Source organism: Coregonus lavaretus (genome assembly GCF_964263955.1).
Source record: "Coregonus lavaretus genome assembly, chromosome: 11".
NCBI lineage: Eukaryota > Metazoa > Chordata > Actinopteri > Salmoniformes > Salmonidae > Coregonus > Coregonus lavaretus.
In genome coordinates, this window is record NC_139998.1 from 11,345,553 (window position 1) to 11,365,075 (window position 19,523).

General features: G+C 45.1%; 1 protein-coding gene across 2 annotated transcripts in view; it reads right to left on the bottom strand.

Moving 5' to 3' along the window:
- cttnbp2 (cortactin binding protein 2) overlaps nt 1-19,523 on the bottom strand; it is an 86,906-nt gene that overhangs the window by 28,428 nt on the left and 38,955 nt on the right. For both annotated transcript variants that reach the window (XM_084172266.1, XM_084172267.1), the window contains exons 3-4: nt 6,279-6,506; nt 1,379-2,825 (exon numbers count right to left, since the gene is read on the bottom strand). In XM_084172266.1, coding sequence (XP_084028392.1) covers nt 1,379-2,825; nt 6,279-6,506 — 1,675 coding nt within the window. The remainder of the gene's footprint in view (nt 1-1,378; nt 2,826-6,278; nt 6,507-19,523) is intronic.

The following is a 19,523-nucleotide window of genomic DNA, read 5'->3' on the forward strand; positions in this document are numbered from 1 at the left end:
GTCGGACTAATTACTGTTTTGGGATACTGGAGAAACAGACTGCTACTGGTGACATTACATCTGGTGGTTAGTTTGGTCTTTTGAGTCCAAAATAAAATCTGTTTCACTGCTGTGGAGTAAGACGTAGTATAGTAATAGTACAGTCGTAGTATAGTCTTAATAGAAGTGTGTTTTAGCCGAAAAGTATTGTAGGAAATGATACAATTTCCTCAACATATTGAAACATTGAGACAAATTTGACTTGAATAAACTAAACAACTTTGGGACTGGGACTCAGCGAAACTGTGACTCAGTGATCTGACAACGTGACCATTAACCTAAAAAGCTAATATATCACTTCATGAAGTAATGTGGGGAATAGAATACTGCAAATGTCAAAAGAAAACAGTAAAATCAGTAGTAAAAACTAACGAGCACATTACAAGTTAGTTTCAGTCAGTGTAGTTCAAAACACTTGTCTCACATTGACATAAAATCTAAAAGACAAAAACAGGACTTGCATCATGCAACTTCTCTACTTGATTGCTTGAAAATTGTAGAAAACATTTTTTCAACCAATTGCGACAATAAACATATGTTGCAATATAAACAAGAAGTAGTAGTTTAAGCATAACAGCATGAACATTCATAGCACTGTAAACATACATATAATAAGTACATCAAAACAGAGTGCAGGAGGGGAAATGGAATGGCAGTGGTCAGTGGGAGGGGTTAGTGAAGGGAAAACAGGAAATGTGCAGAGAGGGGGGTGATGAAGAGGAAGAAGGGTCAAGGGTCACAGGCAGCATGCTAGTGGACAATGAAGGGGATGAAAGGAGAGAGCAGCCTCTGGCATCAGCTTCAGAGAGGAGAGGGTTACTCATTAGGAACCCTACACACCCTATTTGAACAGGGAAAACTAGCCTCAAAACCTCATTGCCTCAAAAAACACTGGAGTAACGCTCCTAGTTCCTACAGCCTGAGCTAGCTAGCCTAGCATCTGACCCTTTATCCAGGCACATGATATTAGCCTGCCACTGGTCTGTTCACAGCTTCCTAGCTAGGGGATAACGTGTCAGAATAGGTCTATGGAGAAGCAGGGAGACGACAGGCTCCTCCTGAAGGAGGGGGAAGAGAATTAAGTATGCGTACAGAGAGATCAGGTCTCAAGCAATGGCTTAGGCCCAGGAGGGACAGTGTCACTGCACCAAAGAGCAAGAGCTAAACTTGACTGACCCTGCTCTGTTGTGTTCTCCTCTGGACTCCTGTGGTTAAAGCAGGTTCCCTCTATCCCGAACACTACGCTAAGCTAGGCTAACCTAGCATTGGAAAGATAGTTGGAGCGGAGAGGTAGAGGCAGTAGGGGGAGAGCGGTAGGGGGAGCGTGGTGCCCCTTTACCTGATGCTGTTGCCAGGGGGCTGCCTGGGGCACGGGGGCTACGGGATGGAACACTAGCGGAGGAGGAGGGGTTTATGGAGGAGGGGCTACTGACAGTGATGGCAGTGCTGGTGGGGGGGCACTCTGCACATGCGGCCTGGTGCGGCCCCCTCACGGGGGGGCAGGCACCCACCTGAGATGCCGTCAGGGCTGGGACCAGGTCCAGGGCGGGTTTGGGCGGCAGCTGGGGCGTGGCGGGTTTTAACCCCGCCCCGGGGGAGCGGCTGCCGTCCCCCACCACTTTGATGGGTGGGTGGGGAGGGGATGGGGTCTGGGAGAGGCCCGGCTTTTTGGGCGGGATGGGGGGCGGGTTGCCCCGGTCGATCCTGGCCACGGTGGGGGACTTGAGGCCGATGGGGTGGCCCAGGCGGCCGGGGAAGGGGCCCCCCTCCGAGGTGGAGTGGGGCAGGCCGGGACGGAGGGCGCTGGGGCCCCCTGCTGGGGGGCTGGTGAAACGCGAGAGGACCTGCGTGACGGTGTGGCGCGCCTGCTGCTTGGCGGCAAAATTGTCGCGGTTGGTGGGGGAGAGGTCGCGGGACGGCGGGCTGCTCTGGGAGGCCGTGCCATTTTGGTCTTGCTCCTGGAACTTGTAGCGGGCAGCCTGGACGCGAGGGCTCACCCCCGTGGGCAGGGCAGGGGTGGGGGCAGGGGAGTGAAGTCCCCCGTGGGGCGTCTGGCCCTCTGCTCCGTTCTCCCCCGTTTGATGAAGTCCTCCTGAGCTACTGTGGACCAGCCCCCGGCCTGTGCTGGGCGTCTTAGGCAGGCTGAGGCCCGCGTAGTTGGTGGGAGTGGGTTTGACAGGGATGGTGAAGGGGCTCGGCTTCTTCTGCCCCTCGGCCTCTGGAGGGGGCAGGTCCGTTTGGCAGGAGGCCGTTCGGGAGCTGACGGGGTCTGTGGCCACGGCAACAGAGGCTGTAGGCTTGGGTTGTGGCATGTTCGTGGCAGCGGTGGGATCCACAGCAGCAGCAGCCGGTTGGGCTGAGACCATTTTATCATCCTTACCGTCTTCAACATCTTTACCGTCCCGTTCAGTCCTGAGCTGCTCTACCACCCGGCGCAGGCTCAGGCTCTCGGTCTCCTCTCGGCCCAGCCTGGCGCGCAGCTGCTCACGCTCTGTGTCCAGCTCTGACAGTTGCTTCTCCATCTTGGCCTCCATCTGGTGTCCGCGCTGCTTCTCTGCCGTCAGCTCCTCCTGTAGCCGCCCGGCCGAGCGGCCCTCCTTGTCCAGCCGGGCAGAGATCTCGTCGAAGCGCTGCGACTCCTCCACCACGCGCGTGGCCAGCTGCTTGCACTCCCTCACCAGCATCATCACGATGTGCTTGTTCTTCTCCCGCTCGTCCTTCAGCTGGGCGGTTAGTTTACGGTGCTCCTGCTCCAGACTCTGTAGTTGTAGTTTCTCCATCTGCAGCTGAGAGACAGAGACCACAAGCCAGTCAGGGGAGATGTTGTTTAGAAAACACACACATACTGTATGCCAGACACACAGACAGAGAAACAGAACGACACACCGCTATCCCAAACACAAATTATCTCAAAAATCAAAAGAAATCACACACATTATCTGCACACATTCACACAACTGCGTCAGAACCTACACATACGGTCAGATCACACCTACACCAAACATCACAGATATCAAGCACACATATCTACCACCCACATCTGGTATATCCTTTACAACACATACACTGAGTAAAGCAAACATTAGGAACACCTTCCTAACATTGAGTTGCACCCTCCCCTTCTGCCCTCAGAAAAGCCTCAATTCGTCGGGGCATGGACTCTACAAGGTGTCGAAAGCATTCCACAGGGATGCTGGCCCATGTTGCCTCCAATGCTTCCCACAGTTGTGTCAAGTTGGCTGGATGTCCTTTGGGTGGTAAACCATTCTTGAGACACACGGGAAACTGTTGAGTGTGAAAAACCAGCAGCGTTGGCACCTACTACCATACCCTGTTTAAAGGCACTTAAATCTTTTGTCTTGTCGATTCACCCTCTGAATGGCACACATACACAATCCATGTCTCAATTGTCTCAAGGCTTAAAAGTCCTTCTTTATCCTGTCTCCTCCCCTTCATCTACACTGATTGAAGTGGATTTAACAAGTGACATCAATAAGGGATCATAGCTTTCACCTGGATTCACCTGGTCAGTCTATGTCATGGAAAGAGCAGGTGTTGTTTTGTAGACTCAGTGTACATCATGTCACACTCACGCCCCCACATGACATACAGTAGATCTATAGCACATCACATATACCACGTAGGCCCTGTGTCACACACATATCATACATCACCTTAATGTTAATCCATCATACAAGCATGCACACACATTCACTTTTCTCCAGTCCCTCCCTACTCACACATGAGAACCTCCCTCAATCACGCCCAGAGCTGAGAGCTCAGCTCACCAACACATTGAAATCAATCTGCTCACTTTATGAACTGAAGAAGTGCTCTCTAGGCTCCTCATGTTTGTTAAAACTCTGTTCGCATTAAATCTAGTTCCTGGTCTGATAACCAAAGACTTGAAACACTACAATGGAATTAAGACGATCTTGGAGAGCTACAAACCTTTCCGGAAACACCCCTTGACAATAATTGCAAGCTGACAGTGTATGTTCAAAAGGACAAGGTGGCAGTGATCAATAAACTAAACAACAAGGAGGAACATTTCTCCGCTCCATGTTCATACAACAGGGGAAAATAGCCATGTTTAAATTACCTAAGTATTGTCGGTCTCTCCCTAAAAGAGCACAGAATACAAAACAGACCCATTTGAATTCAGCAATAACAGTCCTCCATTTCAGAATATTGATTGAATCATAAGTCAGAAAGCAAAAGACCTCATTTACACAGAAACAGTCAATATGAAAAATACCATACAGACACACACACACACACACACACACACACACACACAAAGAAGCAGTTATTGGAAGAACTGCGCCCACACAGACAAAATGGTCGATGGAATCTAACATTTCAAACATCTGATTGAATTTCGATGACTTGTCAACCCCGGGCGACTATATCTGGAGCGTGGCTGCTATTGTTAGCTGTGCGTTGGCAGCGAGGGTACAGGCTTAGCTGGGCTTTCCGAGCGATTGCCTGCCCCGCTGCTCTAACGAGCCCAAACAATGAGGCTGATCTCCACTATGCCTGCCTGCTGCCCACCCCCTCCCAAACACCATCCCTTGTAATCCTCACTGGAACGAACACATATCATCTCGGAACTGATCAACGGAGTCACTGTTATGTCACTCCTATGAAGCTGAATAGCAACAGAATGACATCCAATTGAAATGAAGCACTTCCCAGTTCCAACTATACCATCTGTACTCTGGTGAGGTCTGTTGACATGAGCAAACACTCATTTCTCCCCTTTAGGATTGTGTCTTGTTAGAGTAGTCTATATTCTCCCTAAAGGACCATTTGATTTGCTTGTATTGTCCTCACCGGCATCACGTGCCACTTCATGTATTGGACCCTGCCCTGTTCCTAATGACTCATTCATAATGCATTATGACAGTCCACAGCCTTACACTCTGCATGGCAGGTAAGCTGTGTGTTACATACAGGGGAATGGCAGCAGGCCTTTCAGCTGGCTTTAAAACCCATGAATATTTCAAGAAGCTTACTCACTTACTCAGAGAAACATGACATTGTATGGGGTCGGCATAAAGATAGTATAGGATAAAAAAAAAAAAAAAAATATGTCTTTGTTTATGTTATAGTATGTTATTATTCACAGACCAGCGATAATGATTTGTTTGGTGTTCTCGTTGTTGTCATGTTCTGGTGAGTGGCGGATGTAACAGCTAGCTACAACCATGCAATCTTTTGGCCTGTCACCATAACAAAGGCAGAACGTTGGGGGAGGTGGTTTATTCCAGGAGTGGATGGGAGGGGAGGGAGGAATCGGGTGGGGGGGGGGGGAATGAGCCAAGAGCTTTTAGTGTTTTAGACTCCGTGCTGTGCTGCTGTAGTGACACTGAGTCAAAATGGAGCGGTTGCAGGTTTCATTGTGTCTCAATGGCTAAACACAAACAGCAGGGTCATGTTGAGTAGGGCACACCGTAGCAAAACGTTTTGCAACGGAATTAGCTAGTATGGAACAGGATCCTCTAAATACTCCTCAATCACCTCCCCCCTTCTTCCATTCTCTCCTCATCATCCCCTGGCTGCTGTCCAGTCTTGGCCTGGCTGGCTCTGTGTCTCACTGCTTATCTGGAGCACACAGCACAGCGCTGGCTAACAGAGGTGTCTCTGCGGCCACACAAGCCCGGTTGGAGAGAGTCTCGGTCTCTGCTGGCTCTGACTGGTGTAAGGGTTCAGGAGCAGGACAAGGAAAACCGTTTTCTCACACACACACACACCCCACCCTCCTCCCAGGCAAGCACCATTCCACACAAACCAACGTTCTAACTATCTAACCATAGAAAATGATACACCGCCACACACACACACACCATCCCCCTCATACTCCCACACCATCCTCCTCACACTCACCCTGCCAACCTCCCGTACATACACCCTCATGCTCACCCACTCCATCCCTCACCCACTACCTCTGGTGGAATAGCACACAGAGAGGGAGAGACAGAACACATCTGGCCATGGTGGAGTTAAATCACAGACAGATAGTCCTATATTGACCAGGGACAGAGAAGAGCTACAGCAGATACATACACTTGCTCTCTTATATACACACATTCACACATTTGACATTAACCAAATATGGCAAAGCAACTTCAAATGCATCTCGAACACACACACACACACACAAACCCGACAGACATGGTTATCATATTGTTATATCATACCATAGTATTGTCTACACATAGCCTCCCATTCCCTACCCTTTTTTGCCTGCTCTCAGCAGCATCCAGCTCTGCTGACATCCTCTCCTGCATCTTCCTGCAGTGGGCCATGACAGCCTCCAGGACTGCGATGGGGCTGGAGCCCACCGGCCGGCGCTCCTTGTCCCCCCCAGGGACACACTCAAAGTCCCTCTGCAGGGCTAGGAAGGGGTCGGTCAGACTGAAGTGGCCGTAGCGCTCCTGGAGGAACACCTCCTTCCGCCGCGCCTACAGAGAAATAGAGAAAGACAGAGGGTTACGTTTAATAAGTCTCTGACCAAGAGTGATGTTCATATACACACACACATACAGAGATAGCGAGAGAGAGATACACAGAACCAGATAGCGGAATCACAGAATTCCATCAGTCTATGACCATTTGATTTGTATAACCAATTGATTCTTAAAAGCAAAGTGCATTAGGTAGGTATCCTTTTGACGATTACTATACGAGTTGATTGATCAGCATGTCTGTGGTACTAAGTGTTACTAATTGTCTGCACACGTAGTATCTCTACAAGTGAAGAACTGGCCAGCCCTGCTCTAGACCCATATACACTACCAGTCAGAAGTTTGGACACACCTACTCATTCAAGGGTTTTTCTTTATTTTTACATTGTAGAATAATAGTGAAGACATCAAAACTATGAAATAACACATATGGGATCATGTAGTAACCAAAAAAGTGTTAAACAAATGAAAAATATATTTTATATTTGAGATTCTTCAAATAGCCACCCTTTGCCTTGATGACAGCTTTGCAAACTCTTGGCATTCTCTCAACCAGCTTCACCTGGAATGCTTTTCCAACAGTCTTGAAGGAGTTCCCACATATGCTGAGCACTTGTTGGCTGCTTTTCCTTCACTCCGCCGTCCGACTCATCCCAAACCATCTCAATTGGGTTGAGGTCAGGGGATTGTGGAGGCCAGGTCATCTGATGCAGTACTCCATCACTCTTCTTCTTGATAAAATAGCCCTTACACAGCCTGGAGGTGTGTTGGGTCATTGTCCTGTTGAAAAACAAATGATAGTCCCACTAAGCCCAAACCAGATGGGATATCGCTGCAGAATGCTGTGGTAGCCATGCTGGTTAAGTGTGCCTTGATTTCTAAATAAATCACAGACAGTGTCACAGGCAAAGCACCCCCACACCATAACCCCTCCTCCTCTATGCTTTACGGTGGGAACAACATATGCAGAGATCATCCGTTCACCTACACCGCGTCTCACAAAGACACGGCGGTTTGAACCAAAAATCTCAAATTTGGACAACAGACCAAAAGACAGATTTCCACCGGTCTAAATGTCCATTGCTCGTGTTTCTTGGCCCAGGCAAGACTCTTCTTCTTATTGGTGTCCTTTAGTAGTAGTTTCTTTGCAGCAATTCGACCATGAAGGCCTGATTCACACAGTCTCCTCTGAACAGTTGATGTTGAGATGTGTCTGTTACTTGAACTCTGTGAAGCATTTATTTGGGCTGCAATTTCTGAGGCTGGTAACTCTAATGAACTTATCCTCTGCAGCAGAGGTAACTCTGGGTCTTCCATTCCTGTGGCAGTCCTCATGCAAGCCAGTTTCATCATAGCGCTTGATAGTTTTTTGCGACTGCACTTGAAGAAACTTTCAAAGTTCTTGAACTTTTCCGTATTGACTGACCTTAATGTCTTAAAGTAATGATGGACTGTCGTTTCTCTTTGTTTATTTGAGCTGTTCTTGCCATAATATGGACTTGGTCTATTACCAAATAGGGCCATCTTCTGTATACCCCCCCTACCTTGTCACAAAACAACTGATAGGCTCAAACGCGTTAAGAAAGAAAGAAATTCCACAAACTAACTTTTAAGAAGGCATACCTGTTAATTGAAATGCATTCCAGGTGACTACCTCATGAAGCTGGTTGAGAGAATGCCAAGAGTGTGCAAAGCTGTCATCAAGGCAAAGGGTGGCTATTTGAAGAATCTCAAATACAAAATATATTTTGATCTGTTTAACACTTATTTGGTTACTACATGATTCCATGTGTGTTATTTCATAGTTTTGATGTTTTCACTATTATTCTACAATGTAAAAAATAAAGAAAAACCCTTGAATGAGTAGGTGTGTCCAAACCTTTGACTGGTAGTGTACATGTTATTGATGGGACCCAGTCTCAGCTCAGCCCCTTCACTTGCACTCAGGCCAGCCTTAGCTCAGCCCAGCTCTGCGGGTCGTGGGAAAGTCCAGACGGTCATGCTCTGCCCACTGTGCCCTCTCTGGCGTGGGCCAATTCCTACGCTCCACTCTCCTGTCCAACCACTCACTGCTACAGGAGCCATGATGTCTGGTGTTAGATTACATGGGGAGATGAGGGGAAGGGTAAATGCTGGGTTTAATCTGTTAGTAATATCCTGGTGGTTGTAACAGTGAGATGGGCAGATAGATAAGACAATGGGCAGACAGGTGCCTGGGAATCTACCCCCAGTTCTTAAGTACTTTTTAATGCCCCAGTATGATTTGGAATCAGGCAAGAGTCTTTATTAGACATAAGAGCACCGGTGGGAGAATTTGGGGCACGCTATGAGTAAGAGTCAGCTAGCCAATGTAGCTACCCTAAGCTACTGTAGCCATTATTATCTAGGCCTTCGGGCAACTGTGGACCCCATTGACCACGTAATAATTGAGCTCACGAGCCAGTGACCAAGGATCACAGACCATTAACCACTTCAAACCAAACCACTGGTTAAGGAACCAATGGTCAAACGCAGACTGTTATAAGGATTATTCACTACTGTACATACTGGAGAGAAGCTGAAACCCTACATTCATTCATTGTTCAGAGGAAAAGGGGATCTCCCTTAGGCTAGGGCATGAAGCTACATTTCCAATGGTACAGTGCTACAGTCACAGTGTTCAATGTTCAGGACATTAAGTTCTGTGTGCCTGTTCTGTGTGCACAAGGATAGAGGAATCATTTATGACAGTTGGTCTTGAAATTAAGCAGAAGGCGAGTGAGAGTGAGTGAGAGCGAGAGGTGAGAGAACAGACACAGAACGTGTTCCTGGGGGGTGGCTAGCTACTGTGCTCTTGTGGCTGATGCTTCGCCAAAGAAGGAGATGAAATTCACAGAATGCACACACGCATTAATAGGAATAATTTGAACACACATAAACAGCCTTGCTCACATGCACGCACGAGCACATGCGCACACACACACAGGGTAGGAGCAGGGCAGAGATTGATGGCGATCCCCAAACATTCAGAGGTAGCTCCCATTACTCTGACCGTTGACTGTGAAAATAACACAGAAAGGGAGAGAGAGAGAAACAGAGAGAGAAAGAAAGAGACAGTATGGATGAGAGAGGGGTAAGAAAGAAAGAGGGGAGAGAGAGAGCAAGAGAGAGCGTTGGGTGTGGGACATTGAAGATAAGTGTGTGTGTGTGTATGAGGCTGCATTTACAAAGGCATCCCAATTCAGATCTTTTGCATATCAGATACCCATCTGATATTTTCCCTAATGTGTAATCAAGTATGGATGTAGGGGGTGCAGTGGGGTCACAGCCATCTGGACTGCTCCACTGGGCTTTCGCAAATCTCATCCCTAATTCCAGGGGATCTACATACACAGACCCCCGCCTCTCACACACATGCACACACACGCTCCACTCATGCGCACAGACACACACACACAGAAGTTTAGACTGTCTCAACATAGGGTTATTAGGAGACTGACTTACGGTTGGGCGATTTGATATTTTCATAAATGTCTGCATTTCCTGCGCTCATTTGAGATCATTTCCACACTGCCACGTAGGGCTCACGATATGGGCAAACGATCTAGGCCTTATTTTTAACCAAACCTTGCAATTGCGATTTGACTTGTGGATAAGAGCGTCTGCTAAATGACTAAATTTAGAGCAAAACACTTGGGTGAACTGTTGGAATCATGGAAATAGAATGATTCTTCTAATTCTATAGTTAGAATATAGTGGGCACTTTGAATACAGTGTTTGACATGACAAACAAATGAATAGGCCCAACTTGTTAGGAAAATACAAACTAGCGGTTTGCAGATGTAAGAAACACAAATGAACAGTGTAATTATAGAACGCTAGTGGACTTATATTAAGAAGCAAAGTGAAAACAGCATTGTTGTCATCGACATTGTTGCATGTGCTGCACTGACAATGCAGAGACGACGCAAGTGTCTCGTGGTGGAGGAACAACAAATGCGCTCCTTGAGTGACAGGGGGCGGGGCTAGATCTGTGTGGATAGCGGCATGGAGAGAGAGTGGAGAGAGATGACTGAACTAGCAAAGTAAACTATAAAAATGGACGTTACACACGGCATATCACATTAAACACACCAAACATTCAAATACCCTTGCAGAAGGTAAAGTAAAAACCCAAACCGGTACGAGCATCAATACTGGTGTATCTTAAAATACAGTATACCGCTCAGCCCTACTCTGACTATTCATCTGGTTTGCATAAAGAGGATAGATGTGGCCAGTTGTTAGCAGGTATTTAGATGGGCAGTCTACCATTCTACTCTATGATTCTCTATGTTTTGATACCATTCTACTCTACTGAACACAGATCTCTTAGGACAACTCTAGGGCACGTTAAGTAACTAACTAGCGGAAACTTCTGTTTACCTCAACAAATAAACAGCCCGTGGCTCCTTGTGAGAGAGATGGCATTTGTAACTAGTGTTTATCTCCGGGGGGATATCCATCCAATAATATTTACACTGCAGAGGAGCGAACATGGCAGACCAGCACATGCTACTATGCATTGCATGACCTGCAGATAACCTCACCAGAGGCAGACCCTTTCTGTTAATAAATAATTAATAAGTGATTTATAAGTAGTTAATAAGTGCTAAGCATTCTCTTTCTTTGAGGAACAGGGCAAGTTCGACAGCTTTGTATACATGCAGGTTTGAACACTTAGAAGAGGACAGTGCACAAAACAAGACCGCTTCACACTACACTATAGGGTCGGACCTATAGTGTGAATTAGACATAAGAGCACTGCACTCTAATAAGTCTTGCAGGAAATGGAAAGCTATCTATTTCCTGGTGAGCAGAAAGAGGTCAGGGGTCACACTAATGCGCCTCTGTGGTGCCGTGAGAGGGCCAGTATAGCGTGATGAGGGGGACGGTGGAGCGACCAGTTAGATCCTCAGAGAGCTCATCAGCTGTCAGTCTCTGAGCCCCTCAAGGCCTCATTGATCCTATTGACCTCATTGATGCGCTACTGGAGGTCATTAGACAAACGCTTAAGCTAGATCTGCTGTTATCATAGCTGTAGTGTTATTTAGAATGGATACTTAAGTACCTCCCCGATACTGTAAGTAATAATAATAATAATAATAATAATAATAATAATAATAATAATAATAAGCCATTTAGCAGACGCTTTTATCCAAAGCGACTTACAGTCATGCGTGCATGCATTTTTGTGCATACATAGTACACCGGGAAACAATATGCTTAGGAAAAAATATTAGTGTGTGGAATTGACAGTCAGGGGAGATTTATTCATGGAGAGTTGTACAGTCGGACAATAGTTTTGCTGCCTGGTGTGCTTAGGGATATTATGTCCAAGAGCAGTTGTTTTGACTGCAGGTGGATATTCCTGCATGGCTGTGGCAAACATCCTATCAGAGTCAGAGGTTTAACATTCCCCATATATATATGGCACATTACTGTACTGAAAGTATTAAACAGCATCGGCAGTCTATTTCAGAGTGTATCCATGTAGCCCTACTACTAACAGAGTATTTCAATATTCCTAGTGTTTTATTTACCAGTAAGACTGCAGTACCATCAGGGTATATGTACTGTCAGTGCTGTGGGTATACTAAGGCCCCAGTCAGTATTATTAGCATCAACCTTTACAGGCATGCATAGCTGGGTGAGAGGGTTCAGGGAATGGAGACAGAGAAACAGCATAGTCAGGAGGAGAGGAGTGAGAGAGGGAGGGTGGGAGAGAGCTGACATAGAATGGAAAGTAGAGCAGGACAGATGAATCAGAGTGAGTGTGTATGAGGAGAAGGGGTAGAACGAGAGAAAGAAGACGTAGGATGAGTGAGAGAGCGAGACAGAGAGTGGCAGCGGAAGGAAGCGGGTGTGATAAAAGAAAGCGAGAGAGAGAGGGAAAAAGAGAGCACTCAAAGCTGGTCTGGAGAAAATGAATCATATTTTATTCAAAGCCCTATTAATTGTGTATTCATGACTATCTGAATTTTACATTAGAGGCAGCGTCAATCTAGCCTTAATGCATAAATCAATATCACTAACAGCTACAGGGAAAAAACATATTTATATAAGTACAGAGGGGAAAGGCAACCTAAATCTAGAAGGATTTAACAATAAATGTACATGTTATCTTTTCCTCTACAATTCCTCATAGAAAAGGATTTAACTTTGAAAGGAAAGGTAAGGAAGGCCCTTACAAATATTGATACTCAGCTATTGTCTGGTGCTCTGCTGCTCTCCCATAGAAAACTCAAAAAGAGGCAGACAGAAATGCATTGTGTAGAACAGAGATGTCTCTGTTACGTAGCAATAAAGAATCGTGTCACCAGCTTTACATGTTACATTTCTATGTGCAACCTCCCCCCTCCCCCCGTGCAATAACAGCCAGGTCAACATATCAACTGCTCTACAAGTTTCCTCATTTCAGCCACAGAGGCTCCAGATTAACATCACCCACCATAGTCTGCCCACAGTCCACTACCCCTCCAACACCTCATAACCCCTCCTACCCCTGGCTAAACAAACTGATCCTATTGCTGCTAATGCTCGCCTGTGGCGAGATAGGCTGAGTTAAACAGAGGGGAATTAGTAGACTAGTTACTAGTTACATCATATGGGTTTGCATGATGGTGGGGCCAAGGGGGAAAAAAATAAATACATTTAGCAGGCAGGGAGAAGGACAACCCTGGGATTGGTCGTTTCTGTCATCCAGGACCCCAGGACCCTGTGAGAGAAGCTTTTGTCGACCGTGTGTGTGCGCGCGCATTTGTAGCGAGGACCGTTTCAATTAGACAGACACAGCTAGCTCTTTGTGGTATTTAAAGACTTCCACAGTGCCTTCTCTCCCTCTCCTCACACACTAGCTTGTTCTTTGCAGGAACCAGGGGAAAAAACGCTTTTGGGTCATTAACAAAAAAGCATGTCTGTATGCAAGAGTTCTGCCTCAAAGCTGTCCATCTGAAGATCCTGTCTTTGATATTCACATGCATTCACACGACTGGCATGCCTGCTTCCTCCTGTTTTCATTCACTAAAACACCTGATTTGAGTTTCTAGGTCAGCTTAGTGACGTCAAACTGAATATATTATGACTGAGGATAAAGCTTTGCTGTGACAGGCTATCTACATTTATGTCCTCTAGAGATATGGAGGGCTCTGGGATATTGGAGGCTTTACTGGAATACTGGCCAGTGTGTGTGTGTGTGAGTGTGTGTCCATGGGGTGGGGGTAGGGGGTCCCCCTGGGGCAGTATCCCTTGTGGAAGATAAATATCCATATGAAAAGACCTGCGCTTCCTGAAGGATCATAGAAGATGGATTAAAATGTACAGCGAGGCTGATGATTAGTTGGGCAATGAGAGGGAAGGTGAATGGAGGGGGTGCATGTTCAAGTCACAGTCTGTGCTCTACTAACGAGAGAGACAAGTCATCCACTAATTCGCCAACTAGAAAAAAACAGTATGGGAATAATGTAATGATCTAGATAAGGGAGACATGGACACAGAAACAGACAGACATGAACACACACAGCATTAATCCAATTATTATCTCGTCCTATTTCCAGTATGTTGGGTTGCTTACTGTAACACAGAAACAGATCTGCCTTTTGAGTCAGTGAAACGATGGAGAGAGAGAGAACACTGGCCAAGAATGGCAGTCATGAGGGATCTCTTTGCTGGAGGGATCAATAAACACATGAGCATTTACCAGCACACAGCAGCACATGCCTGACAGAGAGAGAGAGAGAGAAAAGAGAGCAGGAGCGAGAGGGAGAGAGAGAAAGATGGAGAGAAAGAGCGAGAGAGAGAGAGAGAAAAGGGAGATTTTTTTTGAGGAGTGACTCCGGGGTCTGTAAATGGTTTTCACACATGGGTAGACAAGTAGAATCTGTTCATGTTTTAAGTGTCGCTCAATAGGAATGTGTTAGCAACCGTAGCGTTGGATTGGATCAGGTCTTTCAACTAATACAGCTATAATCATGTCTGAGCACATCCTCCTTGCATCTACGACAGCACTAAAACATCTAACCTGTAGTAGTGCACACCAACTGTAGTAGTGCACACCAACTGTAGTAGTGCACACCAACTGTAGTAGTGCACACCAACTGTAGTAGTGCACACCAACTGTAGTAGTGCACACCAACTGTAGTAGTGCACACCAACTGTAGTAGTGCACACCAACTGTAGTAGTGCACACCAACTGTAGTAGTGCACACCAACTGCACCTGCAGATAGCCTTTGAGAAAAGCCTTATGTTTTGAACGCTGTTTGAAGCTTCAAAGTGAGTGGCCAGTCTAACCACTTTCTATCTGTCTGTCCATACTCTACTACAGTATTCAGCTGCAGCACAGTGGATACATTCTAATATACTGTATGTTATTCTCATTTGGGGAAATGGTACAGGGCATCATCACCAGCAATAGGTTTTTAGCTACACTCTCCATCCCTCCTCAATCCCTCTCACTCTCTCCGTCTCTAGCTCTCTCTCTCCATCCATATCTCCCCATCCATTCTTCACAATATTTCATTACATCCTCTACTTCTCAGTCACTCTCTATACCTCTAAGTTCCTCCCTCCCTCTCTCTATCTATCACAGCATGTTTGCTTAGAGTCTTTCCTACTGAAATATGTGTGCCTTGCCTCAGGGTGACGTGATGGCAGAGGAACAGTCAGTGACATTAAATTTGCATTAGCCATTTGCTAGTGATGTGCTTCCACTGCTTGGGACCAACCAAGCCACTCTTATATAACCAGCTGAGCAGCAGGCCAGGCAGGCAGGCACCGTGTGAGTGGCTCTTTCAGTCCCACTACATGGCATTTACAGCCCTAGATGCTAACAGTGCTAGGCTAGGTTAACAAGAACAACCCAGCAGCTATGAGTGTTCTCTCTGTCACAACCAATCGTAAACCGAATACTGATGTGACTAATGGGTGAATTGAATGAATGGAGTTACCCCAGCTCACCCCCATCCCAAATAGCTAGCTGGAGAGTTATTGATGGCCTCCTGGTAGATGTGAAAAGGAGTGGATGGGTGTAAGCCATGTGGAGGGCTAAACCTGGTAGAGATGAGAATAGAATGTGAATGGGTCATTACATTTGATTTCAATTACTTTTTCACTGCAAAAAGTGATTGAAATCAAATGGAAAGACCCCAATATCATAGAATTGAAATGTGCTCATTCCCAAAATGTAAATGCATAAATAAGGCTATGGTATAGCACTGACGTCAGTGGAGGCGGTGGAGGGGAGGACGGCTCATAATAAATGGCTGGAACGGAGCAAATGGAATGGCATCAAACACCTGGAAACCATGGGTTTGATGTATGTGATACAATTCCACCTATTCCGCTCCAGCCATTACCACGAGCCCATCCTCCCCAATGAAGGTCCCACCAACCTCCTGTGACTGACGTGATATACACTCATATTTGATCTATTCTTTACATATCAAAGTTGGGGTCTGGTCCACAAGGATAGAAAGCTCGGAACCCCATGGGGATGGGATGGGAAGTGTTTTCCATGTGAAGTACTGTATCTCTGGTATTCCCTGTCTGTCATGTGTTTTGTCCCTTATAGGTACAAGTATTTGAGGCTACTTGTCAAATGGTCCTCTACTGTAATACCAGGGCTTGGGAAGGAGCTAACAGTATTTAGACAAGTATGTTCTTTACATACAGTATGAGTACAAACATAAGCTAGGAAAACACACAAAGAACATACAAGAAAAGACACACACACGAATACACACTGGTGCGCGTGGTCAAAGAGCTCTATTTTCATGTCATCCAACAAATGTAAATGCCTGGAGTTTGCTAAACGTCATTGGCACTTGGACTGGAAATGGTGCTATGGTCAGAATCAAAGATAAATTATATAAAGAATGAGTCAAAAGCTTTGGAAAACCTTAAATTACATTTTGGGCAAAAAGGCTAACACCGCTCCATCATTCATTGAATCAGATGGCTCATTCATCACAAAACCCACTGATATTGCCACCTACTTTAATGATTTCGTTAATTGGCAAGATTAGCAAATTTAGGCATAACATGCCAGCAACAAACACCGACCAAATGCCAGCAACAATAATTGACAAGATTATGAAAGACAAGCATTGTAATTTTGAATTGTGGAAGAGGTGAAAAAAGTATTGTCTATCAACAATGACAAGCCATCTGGGTCTGACAACTTGGATGGAAAATTACTGAGGATAATATCAGAAGATATTGCCAATCCTATTTGCCATATCTTCAATCTAAGCCTACAAGAAAGTGTGTGCCCTCAGGCATGGAGGGAAGCAAAAGTAATTCCGCTACCCAAGAATAGTAAAGACCCCTTTACTGGCTCAAATAGCCAACCAATCAGCCTGTTACCAACCCTTGAAAAAATGGTGTTTGACCAGATACAATACCATTAATTTTTTTATTTTACAGTAAACAAACTGACAACAGACTTTAAGCATCAGTTGTCAGAGCACCTTACCGATCACTGCACCTGTACACAGCCCATCTGAAATTAGCCCACCCAACTACCTCATCCCCATATTGTTATTTATTTTGCTCATTTGCACCCCAGTATCTCTATTTGCACATCATCCATTCCAGTGTTAATACTAAATTGTAATTATTTTGCACTATGGCCTATTTATTGCCTTACCTCCATAACTTGCTACATTTGCACACACTGTATATATATTTTCTGTAGTATTTTTGACTTTGTTTTGTTTACCCCATATGTAACTCTGTGTTGTTGTTTTTTATCGCACTGCTTTGCTTTATCTTGGCCAAGTCGCAGCTGTAAATGAGAACTTGTTCTCAACTGGCTTACCTGGTTAAATAAAAAATAAAAAGGGCATTCAACATGCAAGGCACCTACACAAATTACTGATGATTGGCTGAGAGAAATTGATGATAAAAAGATTGTGGGGGCTGTTTTTTTAGACTTCTGTGCGGCTTTTGACATTATCGATCATAGTCTGCTGCTGGAAAAACGTATGCGGAATGGCTTTAAACCATTACGCATACGTTACCTGTCTAACAGAATAGAATGTTCTTTAATGGAAGCCTCTCCAACATAATCCAGGTAGAATCAGGCATTCCACAGGGCAGCTGTCTAGGCCCCTTACTTTTTTCAATCTTTACTAATAACATGCCACTGGCTTTGAGTAAAGCCATTGTGTCTATGTATGTGGATGACTCAACACTATACACGTCAGCTACTACAGCGAGGGAAATCACTGCAACACTTAAAGAGCTGCAGTCAGTTTCAGAATGGGTGGCAGGAAATAAATCCTAAATATTTCTAAAACTAAAAGCATTGTATTTGGGACAAATCATTTACTAAACCCTAAACCTCAACTAAATCTTGTAATGAATCATGTGGAAATTGAGCAAGTTGAGGTGACTAAACTGCTTGGAGTAACACTGGATTGTAAACTGTCATGGTCAAAACATGTTGATGCAACAGTAGCTAAGATGGGGAGTTGGCTGTCCATAATAATGCGCTGCTCTGTGTTCTTATCAACACTATCAACAAAGGCAGGTCCTACAGGCCCTAGTTCTGTTGCACCTGGACTAGAGTCCAGCCGTGTGGTCAGGTGCCACAATTGGCTCAGAACAGGGCAGCATGGCTGGGCCTTAAATGTACCCGGAGAGCTAACATTAATAGTATGCATGTCAATCTCTCATGGCTCAAAGTAAATGAGAGATTGACTTCATCACTACTTGTTTTTGTAAGAAGTAATGACATGCTGAATGCACCTACTAGCACACAGCTCGGCCACCCATGCATACCCCACAAGATATGCCACCAGAGGTCTCTTCACAATCCCCAAGTCCAGAACAGACTATGAGAGTCACAATCCCCAAGTCCAGAACAGACTATGAGAGGCACACAGCACTACATAGAGCCATGGCAACATGGAACTCTATTCCACATCAAGTAACTGATGCAAGCAGTAGAATCAGATTTAGAAAACAGATAAAAATACACCTTATGGAACAGCGGGGACTGTGAAGAGACACACACAGGCACAGACACAAGCATACACATGCTAACACATGGATTTTGTATTGTAGATATGTGGTAGTAGAGTAGTGGCCTGAGGGCACACACTTAATGTGTTATGAAAAGTGTTATGAAATATAATGTCATGTAATATTTTTAATTGTATATAACTGCCTTAATGTTGCTGGACCCCAGGAAGAGTAGCTGCTGCCTTGGCAACAGCTAATGGGGAACCTTAATAAATACAAATACCTACTGTAAAATATGGTCGTGGAACTTTGATGTTAGGGGGCTATTTGTGACCAGTTAAAGAAAGCTAGGCATATGATGCACATCACTACTTCACAGGAGGCATTTGAAAAATATAGCAAGCTAATCAAACTCCATGTTACGTTATAGGGACACATGCTAAGTTGGCTAGCTAAATCAAATCAAATTTTATTTGCCACATGCGCCGAATACAACAGGTGTAGACATTACAGTGAAATGCTTACTTACAAGCCCATAACCAACACTGCAGTTTAATAAAAAATTAAAAAATTAAAGAGCAGCAGTAAAATAAAATAACAGTAGGGAGGTTATATACAGGGGGTACCGGTACAGAGTCAATGTGCGGGGGGGACCGGTTAGTCGAGGTAATTGATGTAATATGTACATGTGGGTAGAGTTAAAGTGACTATGCATAAATAATAAACAGAGTAGCAGCAGCGTAAGAGGGGGTTGGGGTGACTAACTAAAGTATTTTATTGTTTAAATATTTTCTTAGTTTTTTAAGCACTACCTCACTGCTTTAGCACATGGCCACAGTCGCATATATTTCAATGTGCATTCTTTAAGAAATGGGTGGGTCTAAGACAGAGGGTGTGAACGATGCTAAATGGGTGTAAACAAAGAACAGCACTGTAGCTGTTCAAATCAAATCAAATTTTATTTGTCACATACGTGTTTAGCAGATGTTATTGTGGGTGTAGCAAAATGATTGTGCTTCTAAATCCGACAG